The following is a 16,991-nucleotide window of genomic DNA, read 5'->3' on the forward strand; positions in this document are numbered from 1 at the left end:
GCCAGGGAAGGGCAGCCAGAGTCAGTAGAGAAGAGAGAGGTTTGGCCGATGGATGGAGGTGGTGGGATAACGGCTCAGCCCCACACGATTTTGGGGCGAGTGCTGTGGGGAGCAGGTGCAGCCCGGGCTGGAGCAGGGAGCACTTCACTAGTGGGGACCCCGTGCTGTACTGATCCGTCTGCAGAAGAAGGACATGCAGGAAAGGTGGAACAAGGAGGATGGATGTGGTTGCGGCCAGGCACTGGTCTGAGCTGGAAGGTGAACAAACCCATGAGGATCGCTGTGATGGCCATCACAGCCCCATGCCCCTGCATTCCTGACGAGCAGCAATGCCCCAGGACCACCACTGCACAGCGTCCCCCCGGGGTGCACGCACATCCAGAGGCAGTGATGGGGCACGGGTACACCCTCACAAGGGTTATCCACCCAAACATGAATTAAAACACCGGCTCCCTACAGCAGAAGCACAGGCAGCCCTCTCTCTAATTACTACCCGACTATCCTGCCATTAAATATTCCTTTCTTTCCCAAGGAATTACAAAGGACTTGGACATTTTCCAGCCATTTTTAGCTTCACCAGTTAAATTTGCAAGCTCAGCTCCTAGATGAAAAGTGGTCTCTGCAAGTACCTTTCCCCTTCTGGAGGCACCTAGGGAATATCCAGGCCCCGCTGAACACTGTCAGCCACCCGTTTGTATCACGGCCATTTACAATAGCTTGGAGCACATCAGATTTTCGTGAAACAAGAAACAATATCCCCCGCCGGCGAAACACAGGCTCCCACAGGCAGGGCTGGCCCATGCCTGGTCCTTTCAGCAGCACCTTGTGGGGCACGTGCCTGCCCTGGCACTGGCAGGGGGCAGGGGGCATAGCAGCATGAAAAATGCTTCTGCTTAGAGTCCCAACTCGGCTGAATTGCATCTCTGCTTAAAATTAGCCTGATAAGCGCCGAGCCTACTCCTCTCTTCACTTACAGCTCTTGCATCATGCATGGGGCTTTTCAAATTCATGTCCTTCCATGGGCCATAAGATGCCCCTTTGCAGGGAAAAGCATGGCTGGATCCTGCCTCTCCTCCCTGCATGCAGGGGAAGGGACAGGGATCCCCCTCCAAGCCTCCCCCCGATCCCACTGACACCCTGGACCTCCCTATCAGCAAACCCCACAAAGCAGTATAAAACAGCAGATGAGCGGCACAGGAAGCAGGCACCAGTGCTCTGCGGCATGAAATCCCTCAGCATCATTTAGCACTGCACGCCAAGCAGAGATAACCCTCGTACGGCTGCCGGCTTTGTGCCCCCCAACCCTCTCCCTCCACGCATGCAGAAGCGTGCACGAGCATGTGGAAGCGCAGCTCTCACCAGGGCTCCTGCTGACTCCACTCTCAGCAGCATGGTCGCGGCTGTCAGCGTCCCCGCCGGCGTACTCGCTGCCACCCGGGCCCAGCCTGCCCTCGGCTGGCTTGCGACCGGGCGCCATGTAGTTCCCCTGGGCAGCTGCTGTCGCATCGCTGCCTGCGGGGAGAGGGATAAAGGCAGCAGTGAGACTCGCACCCCGACCACCCATCCATCCCCAAAGCCAGCCCTGAGAGGAGCCGCTTGGGTGATGCCCAGCCTGGGCACAAGCAGGAGGAGGAGGAGGATGGGTATGGTTGCTGCGGCATCACCCCCAGAGCATTGGGGACTGCCAGCCATCCGGCACCTGTGGGGTGGCAGGAGGGCTCTGCACCATCAAACTGGCACACAGTGGTTGGGAAAGCCCAAAGGACACGGCAAACCATGGGGACACCACAGGACGAGAGCCCCATGGGAAAACAAGACCAGAGGCATCCATCAGCTGGTCCTCAGCACTCATCAAACCCCTAATGGCGTTACACGTCCACGGTCCCCAGGACAGGGGGATCATATTTTCTTTTTGCTGATCATCTTCCATTTATTAGCAAGACAAAGGTGACAGCTGCCTTTGCCTCTCACTTCCATCCACCCAGCAGCAGCCGTCCCAGTGGATAAATCCCAGCCGCATGCGCCAGGGTGCCGAGACCTCTTTGTGGTGATAAATTGCAACCCACAGATGTGATGGAAAAGTTCTCGGTGCTCACCTGGCTTGTGCTGCAGATGCCAGGTATAAATCTTTGCTGTGACATAAATGGGATGTTTATCCTTGGCTGGGCTGTCAGGGTCGCCAGGCACAAGGAGAAAGCGAAATGCAACAAATTGCAGGAGGGGGAGAGGAGGGGGGGTAAAACTGCCGTGATGCTGAAGAGGAGGGAGGAGGGGAAATGAGCATCCACAACCAGGAGCCCCACGGTGCAGAAATAGCAATGCAATAAATAATTTTCCCAGGGAGCTTTAGGAAAATCATGGGCATGTCATGAGCATGCTGATCATCAGGAGGGAGCTACGGAGCCTGACAAACCCTCCCCAACTCGCAGGCGAGCCAGTGGCTTAATAAAAGCAGCCTGTTGTTGGGCCGGGAAGCTTAATGGCACCAGTTACCATCGCAATTAAATAGCCTTAATTAAGTGGTTTCCCCAACTGCTGCTGCGTGGGAAGATGAAGATCATCACTCAGCACAACCGGGCTGGGCACAGCCTTGCCAAGGCTCAGCTGGAGCCTCGCGCTGGTACTGGGAGGGATAGCGTGGGCTGCGTCTGAGCCCGGGTACCCCTCCATCGGTACCCCCTACCTGGAGCTCGCCCCGAGACCACCACCCAGACACGCAGGACGCGTCCCCATCGCAAGCGATGCTGCAGGGTGGAGGGAGCATGTCTCGGCACAAGGCTGTGCCACCCACCCTGCCCACTGAGATGCTGCCTGCCTGCAGCCCACCCAACACGGAGCGAAGCCGTGGGCAGCCACAACTGGGAAACACAACACAGCCCCGGGAACCAGCCATTAAAACCTCCTGCACATCGAAGGCCATCTGCCAGCTGGGTTATGGCTGCCAAAACAGACCGTGGGCTAAAGGAAGGGTGGGATGGAGGGGACCACTCCGGTGGGGGGTTGTGTCCTCAGCCCCCCCCCGCTGCCTCCTCCACACAGCTGAGGAAGGGGAGAAGAAGAGGAGGGTTTGCAGCCACTGGGCTGTTTCCAGCCTAATCATCGCCCATCCAGGAGCAGCCGGTGCTGGAGGAAGGGTCAGGTAATCTCATCGCCTTGGCACTCCGATGCCAAACTCTGAAAATGGGGGGCTATTATCCAAAAGTGTCTCCCAGCAGCACGGCCAGCCAGGGAGCAGCGGGACCCCCGACCCCAGCTCCTGCCAGTGCCAGCAGCAGCATCTGGGGGATGCGGGTCCACAGCAGCACAGGGCACATATGAGGTTAGAAATTGGTGAGCCCTGGTGAGGAACATGGCTTCATGCCTGTAAGCAGGAGGCACTGATTGCGGCCGCTTAATGCAACCCCCTCAGCCGGCATCGCTACTAAACACAATGATGCAGGCAGAGCCTTGGGGGGCTGCGAGTGCTGGAGGGAGCAAGGTATAACCATAAGAAAAAGACTCCTGCATCCTCACCTTGTTTGGGTACCCATGCACAGCACAAGCCTGAGCGCAAGGCACCAGCTCCAAGAGCTTCAGTGGAGGAAACCTCGTGTGGCCAGAGCAGAGCAGCTTGGCTGCTCCATCCCTCGCAGACATGCACAAGCCCCCCACAAGCCTCCTAAAGTTTCCACAGGAGGTTTTCTAAGGACTGTCATTAAATAACCAGAAAAACACCTGCCAATCAGCAGCAGGAAACGACACCTACAGAGGCAATTCTGCTCAGCGTTTTCAGTTGCAGTGTTTCAGCCCAGGCGTGTGCAGTAGGTGGGGAAAGCCCCAGAATAACTCAGTCCCTGTGCGGTGGGTGGCAGCAGCAAGGAGAGGTCCTGCTGCTGCCGCTGCAGCCTCCCACGGGAAACCCTGCGGGAAAACACCGCAGGGCAAGGAGGGAGGGAAAGAGGGGGCTCTGCACAGGCGACATGGCACAGGGGAGGGTGCAAACGCCGGTGCTTACCATCAGAGTCCTGCTCGGCCGGGGGCCCGGCGTCCGCCTGGCCTTGAGAGCACAAACAGAGCAAGAAGCGGTGAAGCTGCAGCCTGCCCGCCCCGCCAACACCAACCCGGGTTGTTCTGCTGCTCTTTCCCACTTTTCCTCTTTTATTCTTATTTTTTTCTAGGCTTCTGCATTGCCATATTCATACCCAGGTGATGCCCAAACCCCCAGCCGGGCACCCCAGATCCCCACCCAGGGCTGCTTGGCTTGAGGATGTCCCCGCAAACCTGGCCATCCTGACTTGGACAGCCCGGAGAAAGCCTCAGCAGGCAGGGAGGGCAGCAGGGCAATTTCTGCACCCTTTTGAAAACAGGCAGCAGCTACACAACTGCTCTGGATGCTTTTTGCTAGGGCTCACCCTTGCAAACGATGGAGAGGACACCCAACACCTTGCTGGCAGGACCCCTGCCCCTTGCAATGAGGGAGGGAGTCAGCACCCGCTGTCACCTACCTCGGGTGGGTGCACGGGAGAGGAGTTTTGGGTCCTGGGTGGGTGGCTCCAATGGGCTGGGCTCACTCGGGGCTTGGGGTCCCTTGTTCTTGCTGACGGGCATCGGCTGGGGCAGCACTTGCTTGGGCAAACCCTTGAAGAACCAGGCACCGGAGCGCTTCCACACCTGGGGGGTGCAGGCAGCAGGGTGGCACCCACGTCTCAGGGGGATACTGGGTGCGGACCTGGCAGTCTTCAACCCCCTGCATCACCAGGGTCTTGCCTCCAGCAGGCAACACCAAGGACGTGCACCCCAGTACCCTGCAGCAATCCCACATCCCCTCCTGCTAATTAAGTCTTCAGCTTTTGCACACTGTAGGTGGCAGGGAGCCGATCTCTGGCCACAATAGCCTCTTCAGCCCCAAGACTTTGTTTTTAAGAAAAAAAAAAAAAATGGCATTTTATATAGAAAACAAGATCATCCTATAAGAACCAGACTCAAGTAGCTTGGCAAGGTTTAGTGGTGCTGGGAGACAGGCTGAAAGTCCCTGGGAGCATCCCCCAGTCTGGAGCTGGTGCTGTCTCAGAGGTTTAGGGTGGGAACAGAGCACAGGATGAAACCAGGGGCAGAGACCGTGTCCCCACTCTGGTGAAAACACCCAGAGCAGGGGAAGCACCCGGGCTGCCACGCTCACCTCCCGCTGCTCACTGCAGATCTTGCAGAGCCAGATGGCATGGGGCCGGCTGTTGGTGGTCTCCACCCCGCACTTGGTGCAGACGTTCTGCAGAGAAAGCAAAGCACCAGGTGGCAGTGGGGATGCCGCGGCCACCCAAAGGTCCCACCACACCAGCACCACCCCTTGGGAGTGCGAGGTTTATGAGAGATGGTTAACGAGAGCTCTCCCAGCCCGAACACTGGTGATTGCAGAAACCCCCGGCGATGTCCCCTTGTGCCACATGCGGAGAGATGCTGGGCAATCGAAACACGCACCGAAAGACCGAGGTGCCCATTTTTGCACTGGGGGAGGGTGGTGGGAGCTGTTTGGATCTGGGGGGCTGCAGCCAGCAGCAGGGTGCAGGGAGATGCCTCACCTTCTTGCAGTCCTCGCAGACAACGCAGGCGGATCCCCGCGGCCCCAGCTGCTCCCCGCAGAGGATGCAGCGGTTCACCCCGTCCCCCAGCACGCTCCGGCGCATGTCCTCCAGCCGGGTCATGAGTCGCCTGGCAGAAAGGGGACAGGGACTGTCGGGAAAGGCACCACACGGCCGGAATGCGGGGGTCCCGCTCCCAAGGGGCGGCTGCTGCCTTTGGTCCAGCTGCTCCTTTTCCTGGTGCTGGTTCCAGCAGAGCCTCTCCTCTTCCAGCTACGGGAATGCAACCGGGGGAAAAGACACATCCCAGGGGACATGTCGGAGTATTATATTCCCCTACAGCTTTAAATTGCACGACTATTAACTTCCACTGACACTGCCACAAAGCAGATACCAGCCCCAGCTCCCACATACACACACGTGCATAAAATCCATCCAAATCAGCACCTTTGCACAAAGCGGTTTGGCATCAGTGAAGCAGCTTCTTCCCCCAAATGGAAACCTCTCCACCCAGTCCCAGTGACTGCCCACAGAAGAGCTGCGAGAAGAGATCTTGGAAGGGCTCTGGCAGGAGGACTGAATGAATGAATTAGCTTTCTCATTTTCTAAGGAAAAAATTGCATGTGATTTACTTTATGGAAATTCTTAGCCCTTTGAGTAAAATGCAAAAAGCCCACTGGAGAACAGGCTATAAAAACACATCTGTTTACTGCAAAGGTAAAAAAAAACCAGTTAAACAACTTGTGAAAAAAAAAAAAAAAACAAAACCAAACCAGCACTGGCAAAAGCAGTTTGCAACGCAGGAGCAGGAACGAGCTGCCTGCCGAGCACCCGAGAGCTGGCGGCGAGTTGTACGCTCAGTTAACCCAGAATCCTGGCCCTAAAAATAGCACTAGAAGGGAAAAAGGATGCATTATTTATGCCATTCAGCAAGGAAGGAGAAGGAATGAAGAATGGGAGAAGGAGACCCAAGCCCACCGGAGAAAACAGCAGGCCCCCTTGCCTGCAGGGCTGCCATCCTCTCCCATGGCAGCCTGACCCAAATCTGACAAAGTCACTAACACGGCATGCCGTGTAAAACACCCAACGTTTAAAAGACATTTTCCCACATGTCTGATGACAGCTTCAGATTTATGGCAGCTTGGCTGTCAACACCTCTGAATCACTCATAAACAATATATGAGCTCCCTTCTACATCGGGTGCTTCTGGGGTTGGTCTCCAGCCGCTCACAGGACAGCCAGCATCCCGTGGACTGCACATAGAAAAGGAATGGCATCATTGTACATGGGTGCTTGATAAAGGCATAGCAGCAAGAAGGGAAAAAATAAAGCATCATGGAACATGCAACCTACTACAGTTCATAAAATGCTCTGCTGGAATCTCGCTGCAGTCAACGGGAGCATCTTGAAGCATCAGCCACTGAGTCAAGCCCAAAGCAGGGACGCGGCTCTGTGACTCAGCATACATTATGCGACCAAAGCCAGGTTATTACGACATCTCGTTTAGATGGAAGACATCGGCTATGCTAAAACCCACTGGAGAATTTCCCACTCCTCCCCACGCAGGGGCTGATCTCCCTGGACTCGAGTGCGCTCAGGGCTGCTGATGTGGAGGTCCCTCCTGACAGTTATTAATGAACCTGCAGCCCACTCCCAGCGAGGAGACAGGAAAGTTGCCTGGGCAGCCAGTGGAGCCAGGCAGAGCCAGCAGTCAGGAGAAATCACTATTTTCAGAGCTACAGTGTCACCAGACAGCAGATGGGCGAGCTTGCAAGTTCCTTCAGTCTTCATCGCCTCAAGTTTCGGCAGCGACATGACCGCAGGCTCTCTAAATAGAGCAATTCTGCTTCTCATCCTTTTGTTAAAAAAATAACATCCTCAGACTGCAGCGAGGTGCTTTAATGCCTTTCCACTTTGCTCTTAACGTGAAAGCTATCTGCTAGCCTAACTCCCTGCTTCGGCGTTCTTCCCAAGAGATGCGGCTCTCTATCCCTGTCCTTCAGCATCTGCTTTGCAGATGATCCATAGGTGATTTCTTCCTCCAGAACAAGTCAGCTCCTAGAGCCACCATCCACCCTTGGCGCCCTCCCAAGCTCCACGGCTGATACACCCTGCTGCAAACACGGAGGTCCCAGTGATTTTAAGAGAGCTACATCATCCCATAAACACCCAGCCAGCGACGAGCAGTATTTCTAATTAAAACCTGGAAACTGGCTGTTCCCCAAACATTTAAATGAAATGAATCACACCACAGTTGTTCCCAGCCCACATCCCACCCCATGCAACGCAAGGTCCCCATGAAGAGCCCCCAAAAGCAAATAACTGACATTGTCCAGCTTCTGTCACAGCACATTGCTCCCACCTGTACAGGGGAAACATTTCTGGGGCAAAACCTTTCTCTTCCTAGCAGCAAAGCACATGTACAAGCCCCATATCTTCTGCAATTCCACACCCCCCACACCCCCGCCGCTGCGCTGCAGGAGCTCTGCTCCAAGAGGAGCAGCTTCCAGTTGGAAATCTGCAAGCCCAAACAAACTTATTATAGAAACTAGAACAAATGGCACAATCAAAGGAAAAAAAAAAAAAAAAAGCAAGCCTTTGCATTTCAAGAGATTCATTATTTAGCTGTAAAATCTTTCCCAGTCTCTCATTTACCAGAAGCAGCTCTTTAAGACATTGAGGTTTTTTTAACCAGTGGAAGAGCTTCAACAGCCAGTACACACACCTGTGGCACCACTTTCAAATGAAGCACATTTGCCTAATTAAACATCCATTCAAGCCAGAGAAATTAGGCTTTTTTTCCCTCCAGTTCAAACATGGCCATAAGAGGACTGTATAAAAAGTTAAAATTTAAGTCCTGGCATGAACCTGGCAGAAAGAGGGCAGGGCCTGGGAAAGGGGGTATTGCACCGAGACCAGGGAAGCTCCTGGTTAAGGTGATAACTGGGAAGAAAAAGCCCAGGTTTCTCTTCGACTCCATCCAGCACCACCCTACATGCATGCCAGAGCCCCATGCACGTGCTGTTCTCCTACTGATAACTGGAGGGATGCTCTGCTCTTGCCCAGGCAGCAGCTAGGAACAAGCTTTCTGCCTTCCCAAAAGCTTTTCTCTCCCTCTCCCCTAGACATCATTTGTTTCTCATTTTTATTGCACGTAAAACAGCCATCCAGTTCATCACTTTCCCTTGCATGTCTCTAGGACTACAGCAACATCCTCCTTACCATTATGTGCACTTCAAAGTGCCCATCCCTCTGGCCTCCATAAGACTAACTTCAAAGAGCAGAAAATATGCTTCAAATTGTTAAAATAGGGGGGAAAAAAACCCAAGAGAGGAGTAACTGAAGGCAGTGGCAGGGAGCTGGCTAAGGCCGGCACCCAGGAGCCTCACCGCTCCAGGAGACAGCCCTGCGGAGAGGGAGAGCATCCGTCATCTGCTAAAGAAATACGTATTAGTCACTGATGGGAGCAAGATATAAGAACCGCGCAATACGCTATATCTGAAATGCTTAACATGCACCTGAGATGACAACAGCAATAGAACAGTCCCCTGATAATAAAATAGTCGCCTGGCCCCATAAATCTGGTTTGGAAGAGAAAGGTGAGCAGCCCCGGGGCAGCAAGGGCTGGTGGGAGACCTCCCCTGCCCAGGAGAGACCCAGGAGCCCCGGCGCAGGCAGGGGAAGGGCTTGCACTCTCAGCAAGACCTTCAAACATCTCCCACCATTTTCAGGCAGATGGAGGGTCCCACAGGGATGCAGCAAAGGCTGCTCACTGGGCTGAGGGACCATCTCAGGCTAGGCTGAATCCTAGATAGGATAAAAAGCCGTAGCACTGCGGGTTTCATCTCTTGCACTAGGACCAAAGCGATCCGGAGAGGGACAGAGAGTCTCTGGCATTAAGTGCTGATGATCTCGGGAAACAAGACTTAACAGCGGGGCAGGCACGCAAGAGTTTGTTGCGTTTAAATATTCATTGCCACTCTGCAGAAATGAATGGCTAAAGATGTGTCTAATGCATTTTAAATCATGTCAGGGAGGACACTTAATGCAGCAGACAACAAATTGCTGCACGGGGGTGGGAGAAGGACCGGACCTGCGAGGAAGGACCTGATCCAGGGCACCACGAGCTGGGTGGTCCCCAGTCCCATGCAGGGCTGGACTTAGTCACCACTTAGGTGGCAAAAAGAAATTCAAGTAAAACACAAAGGAGGTCACAAAGTGCCTCCAGAATTAAGCACTGACTTTCCTCCGTGGGGAAATCATGTGCCTTAAAGGGCTGAATATTAAATTAAGGCTAATTTTAATGGTATAAGAGAGACAAGAAAAGAAGCCAAGCTACAAATTAAAGAAAACATAATTAAAATCAGGATAAAAAATTAGAAGCAATTTTCTTCCCTTACAAGTGCACAGGTAACTAAAGGTAAATCATCGTTTGAGCTTTTACAGGTCGACTTTCAAAGCTCATCCTGTGCTGAGAGCCCTCACTATGGAGGGAAGATGCCCAAGGAGGCCAGGGGAATTCATGCATTCCAGAGGGTCCCATTTCATGCTAGTGCATCACTCCAGGTGCTTGCTGCCTCCTGTGATGTGTTACAGAAGGGTTGTTATTTTGCAGGCTCATCCCAGTCCCAGAAATAACCTGAACAAAAATTCAAGAAGCATGTGAGCTGTCTTCTGGCCACGAATTAACCTCATCTCTTCTAGAAGCTGGCATCTCAGGAGACATTTCTGTGTGCCTCCAGCAACTACCCTGCCCTTCCTGGCCCCTATTTTTATTTTTGTGTTGTCCGAACACGAGGAAGAAACTACGAGACTGTGGTCCCCAGAGAGCATCTCTGCTGCTGGCCACCGTGGTTAATGACTTAATCCCCTGTGACTTCAGCCATCTGCTCCAGCATTATGCATGTGTTATCCCAGCAATAAGCATCCAAATTAAAATGCAATTCTGCTTGATAGCTGGTCCTCTCGGAGGGAAGGTGAGAGGCTGTGACCCACAGCGAGAGAGTCAAACCATCGCGCTTTTAGAGGGAAGGGAATAGCTGCTCCCAGGCAGGGGCACGGCCAGATCCAGGAGCGATGTGTCACATCACCCCTGGGAGAACCGGCTCCATGCCGTGAGGTGCTCTCCAGAAACAGCAGTATCTAACTTTGTACAGTTTAAGATATTTTCTTCGATGCTGAGAGCATGATGGACCTCATTAAGCAGCAGAGCAGACTCGGTGGGTTATTGATGGCACCCAATTATAGGTGCATAACAGAGCCAATTAGTGCCTGCAGGTGCTCCCACATCAGCTAGGAGGATCAGGCTCCTCATGGACTGCAGCTGGAGCATCACCACCACCACCACCACTGTGGCACAGAGCCACTGCAGGGACCCCCCAAGCACAAGCCCAGGCCAAGCAGGGAGGGAGAAGGGACGAGAACAGATCCGTCCCTGCCGCAGGTCCGCTTTGCCCTCTGATCCCTCTGCCCCGCTGGCTTTCAGCCCCTGTGCCCCTAAACTGGCCCAAAGCATTATCCTAATCCCCAGGCAGTTGTAAAGTCCTTCATCAACTCACACTTGACGCGCTCTCACTGTATCGCTGTTTAAGAGGATTTCAGCTCCTATTGTCCTTCTCTGTGCTATGAGACAATGATCCAGCCAAAAAAAGCCACACACCAAAGTGTCCCTGTCCTACAATCCTCATCAGCATCCAGATCACGTATCTTGCGGGCCTCCATCTACCCCCAGTGCTAAAAATACTCTTTCACTAGATTAATTTGAGCTGGGTTTGACATGAAGTCCAATTCCTCAAACATCTTCTCAACAAGCAGCATCGATTTGTTCCCACCCTGCCCTGGCCGGCCAAGGTAAGGGGCTCATGGGTTGGCAGATACAGGAGAGGGGACACAAGAGGGCAGGAGATGAAGGAGATGGATGGCACTGAATCAGGAGGGACTTCAAGGCACAAGGAGGTTCATTTGCAGCCAGCACCCAGCTGCAGACATCATGATTGCTCAGGTATTATATATAAAAGTTCAAACGCACACCCTCAAACACATCTGCTCATGAAGACAGCTCCAAGTATTTACTACGTTTCCCCTTTGGAAGGCACATTCATTCATGTAAGCTATTCCTTATTTACCCAAAGCCAGGTTTCTAACGGATCTTCCTTTTTTTTTTGCCCCTTCCAGGAATAGAAAATCCCAGAAAACCACAGAAAATCATGCTTTCCAGGGGCATCTCCCTAGAGCAGCTTGTCTGACCGAGGGACACAGTCACAACTGCTGCATCCCTGCCAGAGGCCAGCCTGGCAAACCCAGATTATTTTGTAATATAAGGAGCTATTCTGGATAACGTCCGAGCAGCTCCTGAACGGGTGATTGTGTACGAGACTGATATAGACACTGTCCCATATTTCTGTAGCTGCACATCCTACAGCTCTTGTTGTGCAAGCCAACAAACACAAAGGAGCTGGCAAGGCTCCTGCTACGCCTACACGCAGGAGGCAAATCAGCTGTGACTGCACATCCGCCAGCCTTCTCCTGCTCTACTCCGAGTACGGCACAAAGTCCTCCACCCGGCTTTTTCATGAATGAGGATGAGAAAACCTCCTCTGGCTCGACTAACGAAGGTAAAAGGGAGAGTTTCTGCAGGGTTGCAAACAGCTGCAGGAATGCACGATAAAAAAAACAACAAAAAAAACCACAACAAAAAAAACCCCTCCCCCACTGCTAAAGTTGATTTAAGCATGAACCAAAGAGCATCGTGTTTAAGGGTAATTCTTACTGGGCTGCAAATGGGCAAAGCTGGGGAAATGCTGTTTGCAAGCAATTTTGGGGAATGAATCCCCCACCATTCGTAGCTACTTTCACCTGGTTTCTGCCAGAAAGCAGGGAGAGGAAAGCGTTGCACATTGTAACGCCAGGCAACGCCAGCCGAGGAGAGGCAATACCTGCCTAAACTGTTCACAGACCCACTCCTAACAAAGTATTTCTAAAAACGAGTAAATAAATCCACCACTTCAGAGGCCACGGGCTGCAGCCACCGAGGAAGGCTGCGTGCTGCAGCTGGAGCCCCCATGACTGCATCGCAAATGCACACTCAATATTTAAGCATTATTAAGCAGCTGGGGTGATGGATTAAAGCTCCGGTTGCAGCATGAGGCTCTGCGGGCACAGACAGGTCCTCTCCGCATTTCACCAAGCGGCTGCCCCACAGACCCATGCGCCTGTTTGCTGAGCAAAGCTGTCCCCGAGCTACGAGTGGGGCTTTGACACTCTCTGAGGCAGTGGAGAGCACAGTTCCTGCCTGGGCCTGAGTATTTTCCCTGCAAGGAAAAAAAAAAAAAAAAAAAAAAAAAAAAGGACAGTCGATGCTTAAGCTCAGCAAGAATAAAATGCTCCTCTGTAATGAAAGAAGGCATGACGCCTGACAAACAGGATTATGGAGATCCCCTCCGGAAAACCATCCCCAGGGGAGCAAGTCGATACCTAATTATAAGAATTATTTCGCCTGGCACCTTTGCCCAGGCAGGGTGGAGATGCAGTAAAAGCCAACACAGGCACTTCTGGCCCTCTGCTCCACATCGGGTGCATTGGCACCAGGGATGCTCCCAGCACCCACCAGCGATTGTGGGGACCCCACCACGGATTCATTCAGGGCAGCACCAGCCCCCCCAGGAGCTGGTCCCAACACATGGCCAGCCCCATGGCTGGGCATCACTCAGACCTATTCAGCTTCACAGACATCTCATTTCTGGGTAGCAGGAGGGATTAACCGCCAGGACACGCAGCTGGAGGGGTGATGGATCCATCCATGTTCCCGAAACAAGACAAAACACCTTTTGGTGAGCCGTGGCTTTGCCCGCGCTCACGGGTGCTCGGGCTCAGGACTGGGCAAGCAGCAGCTTCACTCCCCCCAAAATGAGATGTTATTAATAATCCCTCCTGGACGGAAAAAAAGAAATAAAATAAAATTGATGAGACTATAAATTCTTGGTCCAGAACACAGCAGCACGCTGAGCGACAACAGCACACCGAGCAGCTCCCTCCCCTGCTTACAGGTTCCTCCTGGCCAAGGACCAACGCCAGCTCAAAAAGATCCCCCGCAGGCTCCCTTTCAGGAGAAACACTGCAGTGCAGTAGCTACTGGCCAGGAAAGCAGCCAAGCGAGCGCTTTCCCACCACGGGCACTGGCAAGGCTCGGGGTCCCTCCCGTCCCGCTGGTGCAGTAGTGCCCATGCCGCCGCCACCACCGCCTTACCCGATGCGCTCCTGCTCCATCTCCTCCATCTTCTCGGCCCGGGCGATGACTCGGTTGATGATCTCCTTCTCCTCGTCTGTCAGCTCCTCACTCTTGCGCTGCCGGTCTGGCTGGCCACCCCGTGCTGCCCAGCCGGCGGGGAGCCTGTGGGGAGGGGGGGGGGGGGGGGCAGGGCTTCGTCCACAGATCATGCATGTGCATGCACATGCATGTGTGCAACCACACGTGTGTAGGCAACAGCCAGGCACCAATTCCCAAGCACAGGAAGGAGCAGTACGATACTTCCCCATCCTCCAAGCTCTCTTCTAGCAGGAAGCCTGCAAATAGCCCCCACCCTCCAGGTGGTAGCTCTTATTTCCATTTTGGGGTGGGGGGGGGGGGTGTCATATGGAAACACTTGTTTCATAGGGAGAAAACCGATTTCCTTTTCAAAAATATTCTCATTATTTCCACGTTAAGCATCAACCGACACTGTTAATTTTGCACCCTGCTCTCTGCCATGTAACACCGGGTTTGCCAGCAAGCTGTGGTACCGGGGTGATGGCTGCAGGAGTGGGTGGTTTTTTGGGTACATTTTATCAAACATGGGTGTTTCTCCTCTCCTAACCTCATTTCCAAAGATCCTTTTGCACAGCAAGCATAGCCTGGGCATCAGGCAGCTCTAACCTGGTGACACAGTAACGTCTGCCACTCAGCCTTGCAAATTAGCAGGCGGCAGAGGGGTAACGCTAACAAAGGATGCAAAAGGCAAATGCCCCTCCTCCCCTTATCTTCCTGCTCATCTTGGGTCTTCTCCCCCTGGGCTGAGCAGACCCGCACAGTCTTAAACCTTAAATTCATTAAAACCTTCTGCAGTGCTTCCCAAAATTATTTGCTTTTTTTCTTGCATCCAGACCAAGGTTTTTCCTGTTCTCTCAAGACCATCAGAGTAGCAGGTAAAGAGCAATAGGCCAAAAAAAGCAAGTGAGATACTTACTGCTCCTTCTCGCTGCTGGGAGGGACAGAGAAAGAGAGGGAACAAGGATTAGGTGAGAGAAGGGATGAGGACAGCTCAGCCCGGGCACAGCCAGCTCTCTCCCTGCCTTGGGGGTGACAGTCCCTAACAGCGTGTCCCTCTCCATGGACCCCCGCTGCTCCTCCAAAGCAACGTGGAGCAGCTCCGAAGACAAGCTTTGCCCAGCCCCTACCTCGTCCGGGCACCCAAAACCAGCACCCATCCATGGGTGCTGCCACCAACCATCCAGCCGGGATGGAGATCTGCCATGAGGTGGGATACAGCATCACCCTACACAGCAGTTGCGTTGGAGGGCATCAGGACAGATGGATGGGGCTCCTCGTTGGCACCAGGGTGAGTGCACACGCATGGGTCTGTCCCCACCACCTTTCTCAGGGGGTTTAGGAGGCAACATGGCAAAACGTCCCCAGCCAACCGGTGCAAACCCAATTCCCAATGTCCCCCAGAGAAAGAACTGGGGCGGCTGCACCCGCATCGCCTCCCACCCCCCAGGGACCCCAGACCCCTTCTCTTACCTGGCCCGGAGAGACATGGTCCTGTCGCCGGGGCACATCCACCGGTCAGAGCTGCCGCCCACCACCGCGTCAGTCATTGCTGGCTGCCGAGGGGACGCAAGGACAAGCAGAGCGAGTTTGGGCACACCAGTGCTCCGCCGATGAGCACTGATGAGCACCGACACGGCACGCCGGGGAAGTCAATCACTTTGCTCGTCTGCCCGTGCTCTCAGGTAGCAGCGATGTCAACAAAGGTAACCTGGTGCTTTCAGCCAGGCTGTAGGGAGGGGAAAAAAAAAAAAACAAACAAAACCCACAAAATCACGCCAGGCAGGGCTTTATTTTTGGCATTAAGAGGAGTGAGAGCAGGGAGAGGAACAGGAATGTCACTTCAGTCACTGCCTCGATATCATGCATGAGACGCAGGAGCCTATAACCACCACCCTCCCAGGAGGGCAATGCAGCCATGCTCGGCACGGATGTAATTAATGAGATACCCGACCTCACATTAATTATGAGGCTTCAGAGCTGGGAGGGAAGAGGATGTTTCCATTTCAGAGAAAAATCTACAAACTAGGAAATTTTCCCCCCAATGCTCAGCACGTCTTGCTGTCCTCCCCCAAACCACATTCCCCCTGGACAAAACTCCTCCTTTTGCATTTTTATTTACTAAAGTATTTGCCAAATGAAACCGGGAGAGGCACTGAAGGAGGATGTGGCAGCAGGACCTGAACACAATATTCTGTCTACTCATCTCCAAAAGATTCATCATGAAAGGGACCTCTTCAAACCCTTCTCCTTTCAGCAAAACTGACAGCTTTTATCAAAAAACAATTTGATGTAAAATTCAGAGCCTGAGTGCTAGTTTATTGCCATTTTCTGGGGGTGTTTTACCCCTCCACCCACTGCCCCTACTCATTGCGTGGTGATGGGGACCGGATGGCAAAGCCCAAGCTGATGCCAACCCACATCATCCACGGCACAGGGACAGACCCATCCATCCCATTGTCTCTTCTGGGGGAAAACCAGTGCTTTTACACAGGATGAACACCACAGGCAGAGCAGTGTCCCCCAGTCAAGGGCAGGGCAGGATCCATCCCCCTGCCCAGCCTGCAGGATGCTGGGGGATGCTGTGATTACACTGGGAGCCACTGCCACACCTGGACCACTCTTGGGATGGCCCCCAAGAGCAAAGGGTGCAGCTCACAGGTCTGCGGATGGCATTGCCCACAAGATATCGCTTGCAAAGGGAAAAACTCGGGTTGAGCCTCCCTTTATAGTCACTAAGGTGGAAATAAAAGAGAAGGCAATCCATCCACGAAGGGCTTGGCTTTGCTGCAGCACTAATGAGAGCACAAAGCACCAAGGAGGATACAAATCCCCCCTTCGTTAGGACCCCCTGCTAATTGGGAAAGTTTGTGTTAGCTCAATTATTTCCTATCCGCAGGTTTACCCCCCTGCCCATCTCCTCTCTGGAAGCAGAGCCGGCATGGGGTACCCACTGGGATCCCCCCACGGCAGCAGCCTCCCACCTGCATTGCTCGCAGCACCTGCATTTGAATTTGCTTCCTCCTGTCTGCAGCAGAACAACAAAAAAAACCAAACCAAAAAAAAAACCCCACAAAACCCCAAACCCCTCTGCAGAGCCCGGCCCACGGGCAACAAGACTACTCCCAGCCTGT

At 53.5% G+C, this 16,991-nt stretch overlaps 1 protein-coding gene across 4 annotated transcripts in view; it reads right to left on the bottom strand.

The window, feature by feature from the left end:
* Positions 1 to 16,991, bottom strand: part of RPH3A (rabphilin 3A) — a 47,656-nt gene that overhangs the window by 11,801 nt on the left and 18,864 nt on the right. For 2 of the 4 annotated variants that reach the window (XM_052797212.1, XM_052797211.1), the window contains exons 2-9: positions 15,331 to 15,586; positions 14,777 to 14,791; positions 13,801 to 13,944; positions 5,556 to 5,685; positions 5,159 to 5,245; positions 4,485 to 4,650; positions 3,995 to 4,036; positions 1,360 to 1,512 (exon numbers count right to left, since the gene is read on the bottom strand). In XM_052797212.1, the coding sequence (XP_052653172.1) occupies positions 1,360 to 1,512; positions 3,995 to 4,036; positions 4,485 to 4,650; positions 5,159 to 5,245; positions 5,556 to 5,685; positions 13,801 to 13,944; positions 14,777 to 14,791; positions 15,331 to 15,407 (814 nt within the window). In that variant the 5' untranslated portion in view covers positions 15,408 to 15,586. Of the gene's footprint in view, positions 1 to 1,359; positions 1,513 to 3,994; positions 4,037 to 4,484; positions 4,651 to 5,158; positions 5,246 to 5,555; positions 5,686 to 13,800; positions 13,945 to 14,776; positions 14,792 to 15,318; positions 15,587 to 16,991 lie in introns of those variants that run through there. The other 2 variants (XM_052797213.1, XM_052797214.1) reach the window with 2 other exon arrangements.

This window comes from Harpia harpyja, chromosome 9 (assembly GCF_026419915.1).
Source record: "Harpia harpyja isolate bHarHar1 chromosome 9, bHarHar1 primary haplotype, whole genome shotgun sequence".
In the NCBI taxonomy this organism is placed as follows: Eukaryota; Metazoa; Chordata; class Aves; order Accipitriformes; family Accipitridae; genus Harpia; species Harpia harpyja.